We start from the raw sequence: 11,139 nt of genomic DNA on the forward strand, positions 1-11,139 counted from the left end.
CCTTCGAATCGAACGATTCGAAGGATTTAAATTCAACGATCAAAGGAATATCCTTCGATCAAAAAAAGTTAGCCAAGCCTATGGGGACCTTCCTCATAGGCTAACATTGACTTCGGTAGCTTTTAGATGGCGAACTAGGGGGTCGAAGTTTTTTTTAGATTCAGTACTTCGACTATCGAATGGTCGAATAGTCGAACGATTTTTAATTCGAATCCTTCGATTCAAAGTCGTAGTCGAAGGTCGAAGTAGCCCAAAAAATACTTCGAAATTCGAAGTTTTTTAACTTCGAATCCTTCACTCGAAGTTAGTGAATCGGCCCTTTAGTATGTGGTAGAATTTCCAGTTTTTTTTTCCTCTGAATCTTTGCAGCTTTCAAATGGGCGTCACTGACCCCTCTGTAAGGCTACACATTTTATTTTAATTTTTATTACTCCTCTTTCTATTCAGGCCCTCTCATATTTATATTCCAGTGTCTTATTCAGATTGATACATGGTTGCAAGGGTAATTTGGACCCTAGCAACCAGATTGCTAAAAATGCCAATTGAATAACTGCTGCATAAAAAGCTAAATATCTGGAAAACCACAAATATTAAAAAATTAAAACCAATTGCACATTTTCTCAGAATATCACTCTCTGCAGCATACTAAAAGTAATCTCAAAGGTGAACAACCCTTTTAAATTTAAGGTTATAAATCTAATGTACATAGTAATTACACACCACAATGCCAAGACAGGCAAATCTTGATGGCAAATGATATAAGAATACTGGTGGATACTTGCCTAAAGCAGGCAGTATAATTCAGGGGGCTCCTGAGCAAGTTTTTACCCTTTAAATAGTGCAGACTCTCAGGGTGGGTAGTTCTTCCCCTCTACAAAGTGCTAGTAAGGCCCCATCCAGACTATTCTGTGCAGTTCTTAGTTACAAAAAAGTATTAACCAAGTTTGGATTGATTGCATTGGAGAAAAACGCCAATGAATTAATTGGTCTTAAACCTTTTCATTCCCTGAGGAACTAAATCACATTGTAAATCCCCCTTTATTTCCCCAAAAAAATAATTCACCTTGTTTAAATCAGTTTTGTAGGGGCAGATTTACATAGGGTCAAATATCGTTAATTAACCCTCGACTGCCGAAGGTAAATCCTTTGACTTCGAATATCGAAGTCGAAGGATTTACCGCAATTAGTTCGATGGAACGATTAAATCCTTCAAATCGAACGATTCAAAGGATTTTAATCCATTGAGCGAACGATTTTTCCACAACCAAAAAAAGCTTAGAAAGCCTATGGGTACCTTCCCCATTGGCTAACATTGCACCTCGGTAGGTTTTACTTGCCGAAGTAGGGGGTCGAAGTTTTTTTTAAAGAGACAGTACTTCGACTATCGAATGATCGAATAGTCGAACGATTTTTAGTTTGATTCAAAGTCGTGGTCGAAGTAGCCAATTCGATGGTTGAAGTAGCCAAAAAAATCATTCGAAATTTGAAGTTTTTTTTATTCTATTCCTTCACTCGAACTAAGTAAATGTGCCCCGTATTGTTTCTTTTTATTGCATTTAAATAAGTTTAGAACAAACAAGCATGTGGCAGACTTGACTAAGAAGAGTTAACCAGTATAGATTATCAGCTGGTAAGAATTGATAGCCATATTTAAACTTACAGTAGAAGCCCCATTTTATTTATTGAGAGGACCAGAAAAAATGGTGTATAAACAGGGAAATGCATTATATACTGGTAGCACCACAAAAATGATGTAAAATGTGGGAACACTTACAACCAGGGAATATAAAATGGAGGTTTCACAGCTGGTACTTCTCTAGTTATATATGAATATATACAGTTCCAGTTGAGACTTAATCCATTTCTTTTCCAGTGAAGGAGGTGCTGATTTCATCCATTGCATTGCAATTGTTTTATTCCCATGGAGCATAAGAAGGCTTATAAATAGTCCATGAAAAAACACCCATAGACTCTAATGTATAGTAAAGAAAAATAAGTGAAAAAAATACTGATTGACTTCAATTTGTTTGGCAAATTTTTTTGCCTTTTTTTTAAAATTGGTCATTATCACCCATCAATACTTCTAAATCCCCTAGCGCTATTCAGTGGTACCCAGGAATAAACCAGGACTAATAGACTTTGGGAGGTTCAGTTCTTCTGCATAACTTTAAATCAAAATTTCGAAAATGTTTACCCAGGTTTGTGTTGTATTTTAAATAATTGGGAGAGGCAACTTCCCATATAATACAGTTTCAGTGGGTTCTTTGGTGTAATTATGAAAATTGTGCATAAAGTGCCCGTAGTGACCAAAATGGGTAAACTGCATATTTAACACAAAAATGAGGTTAAAAGCATTTTTGACTTTTACAAATCTGAAAACAGTACAAATCCCATGCATTTAAAGCCTAGTGCGCTTCATGCTTTCCCAGTATTTAATTTCAGACCCCCTGTTTAATGTTGAATCTTGCAACTTATGGGTCGTCCCTAACAATGTCTTTGCATGGTGCATGTTTCAGATCTTTATGTAGTTTATATAATATGTTTTTGAGACCTTTTATTGAATCAAACATAAAGCCGGTTTCTTAATTCCCTTTACAGTTTATGCGGCATATAGAGTGCAACAGCGATGTTGCTTCCTGACTGGTGTATATCATGAGCAAGGTCAAAACCTTGACTAAAGATTTAAAGGAGAACTAAACCCTAAAAATTAATGTGGCTAAAAAGGCCATAGTTTTTATACTGAACTTATTGCACCAGCCTAAAGTTTCAGCTTGTCAATAGCAGCAATGATCCAGGACTTCAAACTTGTCACAGGGGGTCACCATCTTGGAAAGTGTCTGCGACACTCACATGCTCAGTGGGTTCTGAGCAGCTGTTGAGAAGCTAAGCTTAGGGCTCGTCACAAATTATCAATCAGAAGATTAGGTTGGTCTGTAATATAAGATGATGCTACAGGGCTGTTTAATAAATTCTGATGCTATCTGCACTGGTTTCTGTGCTGCCATGTAGTAATTATCTGTATTAATTACTAATCAGCCTTATATTGTGACATTTCAATTATATATGTACTGTTTACTGTGAGTGGGTCCCTAAGCTCAGTAAGTGACAGCAGCACAGAGCATGTGCAGTGAATCAGCAGAAAAGAAGATGGGGAGCTACTGGGGCATCTTTGGAGACACAGATCTTTACTGCTAAAGGGCTGTGGTTGCCTTGGGCTGATACAGAAGCACAAAACATAATACAACATTTCTAGCTACTTTTTTAGTTACACTTTAGTTCTCCTTTAAAAGTTGATATGTTTTGGGTTTTTTTAACTGAAAATGTGCAGCTCTCTTAAAAAAAAAAAGGCATCACTCCCATATAACATTATGGTGAGGTACTCACTGCTGGGGTCACCTTTAAGATCCCCAAATGTCCTAACATAAAGTAATCGCATGGCACACAAATAAAGAAAGAAAACAATACTTTATTAGAATTACATGTGAAACCCCAACATGTTTTGACCCCTCATAGCTGGGCCTCTTTGTCAGGGGCACTGAAAAAAAAGCAGACCTTATTTAGTGCAGAATGCAAGCCTCAGGGATGTGGTTTGGTGTTTCAGGCATCAGCAGACTCCGTAATATTTTCCCTTCTTATACAGTTGGGTAAATCATTCGTCCTATCAGGTAAATCTAACTATTGTAAATATTTGTATAATATACACCATCTCATGCTGTTTCACTCATAGTATTTCTCAATCAGAGAAATGTTAAACAGGAATATTCTGTATTATTGTGGGCTGTACTGATTCAGAATGTTTTCTAACTTACAGGCGTCCGTGTACAAAATTTGTAGAGAAATGTATGATGATGCAATGGACGACCTACCTTTTGAAAGTCAGCCTGACCTGATTGGAGACAAGTAAGTGTAGACAACTCAAACACTATTTTTATATTTCAGATATGAATTGTCACGTGTATAAAGATATATATATTCCCCCCCCTGTCAAATCTAGGCTTGTTGGTGGACTTCTGTCTCATAGCCTTAACTATTGTTTTGTCCTGGAAGACGAGGATGGTATCTGTGGATATGCCGTGGGCACAGTGGATGTTGCCCCCTATGTAAAAGAGTGCAAACATTCCTGGATTCCGTTCATGCAGGAGAAATATACCAAACCCAAAAGTGACAAGGAGCTCTCTGCAGCTGAGGTAACAATTTGTTTTCCACCAGTAGGAGGTGTTGTCAGGCACATCAGGGAAGGGGGTGCAGCCATGCATTCAAGGGACATTGGTTTTTCACTGGGTCCCCATTTAACTTGTTGTTGGGTCCACTAACCACCTGTAGATTCTGGGAAATGCCGTAGGGGCTGCTATGCAGACCTATTGACAACCTCTAATTACTGGGTCTATGGGGGGGCTGTTTGAGCCTGAAATGCTACAATTCAATGAAGTCTAACAAATAATGACTTAGATCGCTGTGATTGGTAATGAGTAACAGTTATTGCTGTGCCAGTCAAATTGATGAGTCTTTTGATAAAAGTCTTTGCAGAAATGATGACTATGCTATTAAAGAAATGTTGTAAAGCATATCCCAGCAATTATAGAATTAGCCCTTTCAGTAGCCCTTTAAAGGAATAAGATAGACCACTCACTGATATCCACAGAGGATGGTTGTTTTATGAACAGATTGCTATAACAGGAGTTCTAGAAATCATTGCTCTATGCTGTCCAACTTCTGTGGTACAGAGAGCTGGAATTTTTCTGGCCTACATGGTGGAGGGCAAAACCGCTACATTAAGTAGTGGAGAGTGAAACACCCACCCACCCAGTTACAATGTAGCAAGCCAACCAGTTCAGGCTATGGTTGCAACAACCTTGGAAGCCAGTGTTAGCCACTTTCTATACCACACCCACTTTAAACCACACCCATGTTACCACAAGACGATGTCCACATTAATGGTGGTAGCACACCAAAAAAACAAATGGTTGGTGCAAAATGCATGGATATGACTCATCACTCATATGTGAAAAAAGTTGCCATATTAAGACATACCCTTAAATCATATACCGCCTCCTCTCCCGTGGAAAACACAGCACCCCCATAGCACATGATTAAACACCTTAGGGCCCCTAACAATAATTTTCAAACCCCCAGAACAAATACGAGAGTATGGTGCACACACAGGCAGATTATGGCACACCGTTTAGGGCGGGCACAGTATGGCACACCCATGGAGCATAGGACGGGCAGAGTATTGCACACACAGGGAGCATAGGGCAGACAGAGTATGGCACACACACAGCATAGTGCAGGCAGAGTGTGGCACACGCAGGCAGAGTATAGGGCAGGCAGAACAGAGCAGGAGACAGGGAAACCTATCAGGACCACTCTAAGATGTACTACATACAGTGACACAAAGCTGGTGCCCCTTCTGCACGAGCGTGAACAATGTGGGCAGTATCAGTCTGGGTCTCAGGTGTAAACAGTACAGGCCTTTAGGGTGTGAACAATAGAGGTGTTACAGGTGTGAACAATGAAGGGGGATTACATGTGTGAACAATACAGGGGATTAGTCTGAATTTGAGGTTTAATCAATGCAGGGGCCATGTAATTTAGTAGTGAAACCTTTTAAAGTTTACACATGGTAAGAAAACAGCAGGCAGACTTTCATGTGGAGGGCCACACATGGGGGTTTCGTAGGCCGCCAGTTGGACAGTCCTGCTCTATGGCATCGCCCCCTCCTGCTGAAGTGATAGAGGGGAAAGCTCCAAGTGTGACTGCAGTGCAGTGACTCAGACTTTTCAGTTCGGCAGATGTTTGTTTTGCTAGGTGGTGCTTGTCCTAGAATGATGCCATCAGGCACGGCATGGATGGCACAACCTGAATCAAAGGCTACTGTTGAAAGATGAATGAAGCTGGCAAGTAGAAGTCTGAGATGAAACAGAATACTTTCCAAGAGAGGAAACCTTTTCATGAGAGGAAACCAATTCATTCCACCCTGCGCTAGGAAATACGTGCTGCTATAGCTGATCACTTATGGAAGGCGCATTTATTTTATCTTTGGTATGCAAATAGCCATGCATACAGCATTTGCCCTTTGTATGCTGCCAGTTTCAGGATGAAGGGGCTGAAAACAGATGTAATAATTTCCATCTATCCCTACATCCATTCACTGCTTCCCACTCTAAAATGTGGCCAAATAAAAGGACACGGTTTACAAAAATGCCAAAAATGGATTTCTTTTTTTGTTTTTGTTTGTTGCTGTGTTCTTTCCAAGGCAGAGACGTCATTGAGGGAATACTCCCTTGAAGTGATGTCTCATTTGTTATGTTATGCTGCCTTTATTATTTAGAAGTGCGTTATGCCAGTGGTGGTTGTTCTTTTTTAATTTAAGCTTCCCATAGGAGGTTCACCTTTTAGTCAAGGCCCACATTTTAGCCAACAAAAAGTCTGAATGCCGTCAGGCTGAGCCACCCCCAGTCCAGTGACCTCCTCCAGGAGAAACTGGTTAGACTTCATGGTGCTGGTATGCACAATTTAATTACTTTGTGCTCTCTCAGTTCTATAGCTCCTGTTACATTGATCGATAAAATGGAGCAGAGGAGCATCCGGCAGTGCTTCCAGCATCAGTATCTTTAGCTTTTGCAGTTCTGGGAGATGCCACCAGGACAGAACAGCAGGGGTTGCTACTGTTATACATTCATGATATTAGCAGTGTGTTTAATTGATAATATGAAAATTATATGGGGGGGGGTGTGGAAAAGTGTAATGTAAGTGCAGCATTAAGTTGTGTGGGTGGGTATATGTCCCCTTTAGTGTGTTCCAAAATGACCATTATTGTCCTCTTTGTGCCAAGCTCCTGTGACTGTTCTATTCAGTCACCCATGGAAGGTATATGCTGATGTAAATTGTTAAAGTGAAGGAATGTAAAAATTATACAAGGCCGTGTGTGTGTATCTCTGCTCTGGGCAGATGCTCGTTGTGTGTGTGCACATTGTAACCACTGCTAATTCCAATATTCTCTTTTATTAGAAAATAATGCTGAGTTTTCACGAAGAGCAAGAAATCCTGCCAGATTCATTCCTCGCAAACTTCCCTTCACTAATAAAGGTCGACATTCACAAAAAGGTTACCGATCCCAGTGTGGCCAAAGGAATGATGGGCTGTCTCCTATCTTCTCTGAAGGCTAATGGTGAGTTTCTACGCGCAGAACAAATACACGCTTAATATTAACGTTCTTTTATCGCCATCTAGTGATTACAGACAGAAATAGCTGTTCCCCTCTTTAAGAAGAGAGAGGATCTGGAAAGGGGTGATACCGAAGCACCTGTTGCTAACAGGCTGTACAGTAGAAGCCGGTTGTCTTGCTGCTTATTTTCAAAAGGGAAATCTCAATCCTTATTAAAGGGATCCTGTCATTGGAAAACATGTTTTTTTCAAAACTCATCAGTTAATAGTGCTACTCAAGAAGAATTCTGCACTGAAATCCATTTCTCAAAAGAGCAAACAGATTTTTTTATATTCAATTTTGAAATCTGACATGGGGCTAGACATTTTGTCAATTTCCCAGCTGCCCCTGGTCATGTGACTTGTGCCTGCACTTTAGGAGAGAAATGCTTTCTGGCAGGCTGCTGTTTTTCCTCCTCAATGTAACTGAAGTAGTCTCAGTGGGACATGGGTTTTTACTATTGAGTGTTGATCTTAGATCTACCAGGCAGCTGTTATCTTGTGTTAGGGAGCTGCTATCTGGTTACCTTCCCATTGTTCTTTTGTTTGGCTGCTGGGGGTTGGAGTGATATCACCCCCTCCCTTCCCCCCCCCCAGCAGCTAAACAAAAGAACAATAGGAAGGTAACCAGATACCAGCTCCCTAACACAAGATAACAGCTGCCTGGTAGATCTAAGAACAACACTCAATAGTAAAAACTCATGTCCCACTCAGACACATTCAGTTACATTGAGAAGGAAAAACAGCAGCCTGCCAGAAAGCATTTCTCTCCTAAAGTGCAGGCACAAGTCACATGACCAGGGGCAGCTGGGAAATTGACAAAATGTCTAGCCCCATGTCAGATTTCAAAATTGAATATAAAACAATCTGTTTGCTCTTTTGAGAAATGGATTTCAGTGCAGAATTCTGCTGGAACAGCTCTATTAACTGATGCATTTTGAAAAAAACATTTTTTCCCATGACAGTATCCCTTTAAGGCTATGAGTCCATTGGTGCAAGTCCGTTCCAGGATGGGGCATTATCATCATTTATATAGCTCCGTGTCTTTGTAATCAAATTTATAGCAGCTACATGGCCTTTCAGGCGAGACAACCCTAGGGACTGTATGAGTGTGTGTGTGCATGTGTGATCAATATTTGCTGACTACAGATCCCAGGGTCCTTGGTGCAGTTATAAGATATCTCCATTGTCTTGGCTTCCTAACCTGAATTCCAAACATTTTGCTCTTCTGCACATGCGAACAACCAGAGCAGCATCAAGGATCACAGAGACCAGGAGTAAGATTGCAGCATGGCCAGCACCAGTCAAGAACAATGCTTTTGGATATCACCTTCTTCAAAGTGTTGGCCCTGGCCTGTTCCTTTATTGAAAATATTTTCTGTAATATCCCTAATCCCTCACTTTGGTATGCTTTCTGCTACAGGATCCCGTGGTGCATTCTGTGAAGTGAGGCCTGACGATAAACGCATCCTGGATTTCTACAGCAAGCTGGGCTGCTTCGAAATTGCCAAAATGGAAGGATTCCCAAAAGATATAGTCATCCTGGGAAGGACCCTCTGAAGCTATAAAAAAAGACGTTTTCTAAAAAAAAATTACTGAAAGCAGGTAAACCTGGTGAGAGTATTTGGCACAGAGATAGAGAGATCTGGCTTCAAGATACCACCATCTTTGCTTATATGAAACACTATTGGAGGCTTGCATGTGCTTTTTCATGTGAAAGACATATGAAACTCCTGCACACTTTTATATCATCCGATGTTGCATTACTCATCGTGCATTAAAAATACTCCTCTTTTTATTAACGTTCTGAACCGTCCTGCTGTCGGATAAGCATAAGAAGAGCTATTTCTGTTAACGCCAATGGTAGTTGCTTGAAAACAAACACAGCACTTATACAGAGATCATTAAGACTAATTAATCATATCCTCTCGGTGTAAACATATACATATTTCTAGAGCATCATCCTCTGGCAGTGCAAGATTAGCATGGATCATAGACATAATGCCTTGAATCTCCGAAGAATGACGCGGGACAGCGCCTGTAAATATTACTGTAGAAAACCTGTATGTACAGTCCAATGTGCTTTTCATTTGTTTCTTATAAAGAGTTCGGTGAAGCATGAGTCGTTTAGAACGATCGCTACAGACGAGATGGTGAGTGTTACGGTTACACCCGCCCTGATTGGTTTACATTTCATCCCCTAGTCATGATGTTGTATGCATTGGGGCTTAGTATTTCTTCTAGCGGTTAGCCAACATTGAAAAGCCTTCATTTCTCCCGTGCTTCTACCAACAATACATTGTGAAAATAGTCAAAACTGTGAATTTAAGAGATTAAGGACTTTTGGGGTGTGATATAACTCTGATTCATTTTTGCTATTAAAAAAATCCTGTTTTCAGGTAGTACAGCCAGTTCAGAGTCTACAATCATTATGGTTTCAGGCTGGTATCAGCCCTAATTCTAGTACTTATTAGATAGCAAATCCTTTACAATCTACTATTTTAATGAGAAATCGCACAAAAACAACCTTTGTTATGCCTGCTGTGTCTGTGACCTTGGTAGGGCATCGGATGGGGAAGCTGTTGACCTTTTAAAGAGGAAGTGTCACCAAAACATTTAATTGGTATTTCATTATCAATTCAGAAGCATTAAAGATATGTTTCCAACACCCCCCTTTTACTTTACCTTTCAGTATCTTCTGCATTCCTAACTAGGGTTTGGTATGAGTTTCAGGTGCCATGTTGGACCTATAGCAGCTCCCATTTCTATACTGACAACTCCAAATGATACCAAAATCATCCTTTTACTGTGCTTTTTAGTGTCTTCTGTTTGCCTTCGTAGAGGCTGTAGTATGAGCCTCCAGCGAGCGTAATCCTGCAGTTGTCAGTATAGGATGGGCCCTTTTTTTGTGTCTGAAACAAATCACAAAGTTGATTACCTGGGAGCACAACGGTGTGTATCTCTTCCTCTGTGTGCATCACGTTAGGAAAAGTTACTCCGGGACAACTTAGTCTAAGCTGCATGTAGGCATGGAGCACCACAGGATGGAGGAGAGAATTTTATAATAACATTTCAAAATTTATTTACGGTTTAAACCGTAATGTGCATGGACTGATGTAAGTTTGAGAAAGTGTCTGGATAGCCACGAAACACGCCAAACCTATGGTTCTCTGATGTTCCAACTATTCTGTGCCAATTTTAATGGAAAAATAGATTTTGAAATTTTATTATAAAATTCTCTCCTCCATCCTGTGGTGCTCTGTGCCTCTACATGCAACCTTCTATGTGTCTGGCATGGCTCCTACATGACATTACATTCTATTATCATAACCCAACCTTCTATCCTCTAGCACAGTGATCCCTAACCAGTAGCTCGTGAGCAAAATGTTGCTCTCCAACCCCTTGGATGTTGCTCTCAGGTCCTGAAAGCAGGTGCTTATTTTTGAATTCCAGGCTTGAAAGCAAATTTTAATTGAATAAAAACTAGTAGTAGAGCCTCTTGTAGGATGCCAGTGCACATAAGGGCTACCAAATGGCCAAATATAGTCCTTATTTTGGCACCCCAAGGGACATTTTCATTTTTGTGTTGCTCCCCAACTCTTTTTACATTTGAATGTGGCTCGCAGGTAAAAAAAACTGTTGAGGACCCCTGCTCTAGCACCTCCATGTGTTGTCAGCAGCAGTTTAACCCTTTCCTTCAAATGCCTATACGGTACATCAGCAGTGCCCCTAGAACTCAGCACTACTATAGGTCCAACTCAGCTCCTCTGTGTCGGACCTTACTCCCTTACAAGTAATGCTAAACCAAGGGAAAAATCTCTATAGATTTGTAGTGGTTTTGGGAATTTCTGTTTACTGTGTGGTTTGGGATATCAAAGTTTTGGTGGATTGTGCTTTAAAAGGTTTATTAGTACGAATCTGCTACCACGGATC

General features: G+C 40.4%; 1 protein-coding gene across 2 annotated transcripts in view; it reads left to right on the forward strand.

Moving 5' to 3' along the window:
* oga.S (O-GlcNAcase S homeolog) overlaps positions 1–9,969 on the forward strand; it is a 29,683-nt gene extending 19,714 nt beyond the window's left edge. For both annotated transcript variants that reach the window (XM_018227458.2, XM_018227459.2), the window contains 4 exons: positions 3,812–3,900; positions 3,995–4,187; positions 7,012–7,171; positions 8,630–9,969. In XM_018227458.2, the coding sequence (XP_018082947.1) occupies positions 3,812–3,900; positions 3,995–4,187; positions 7,012–7,171; positions 8,630–8,766 (579 nt within the window). In that variant the 3' untranslated portion in view covers positions 8,767–9,969. The remainder of the gene's footprint in view (positions 1–3,811; positions 3,901–3,994; positions 4,188–7,011; positions 7,172–8,629) is intronic.
* The last annotated feature ends 1,170 nt before the right edge of the window (positions 9,970–11,139 follow it).

The sequence above is a fragment of the Xenopus laevis genome, chromosome 7S (genome assembly GCF_017654675.1).
Source record: "Xenopus laevis strain J_2021 chromosome 7S, Xenopus_laevis_v10.1, whole genome shotgun sequence".
NCBI lineage: Eukaryota > Metazoa > Chordata > Amphibia > Anura > Pipidae > Xenopus > Xenopus laevis.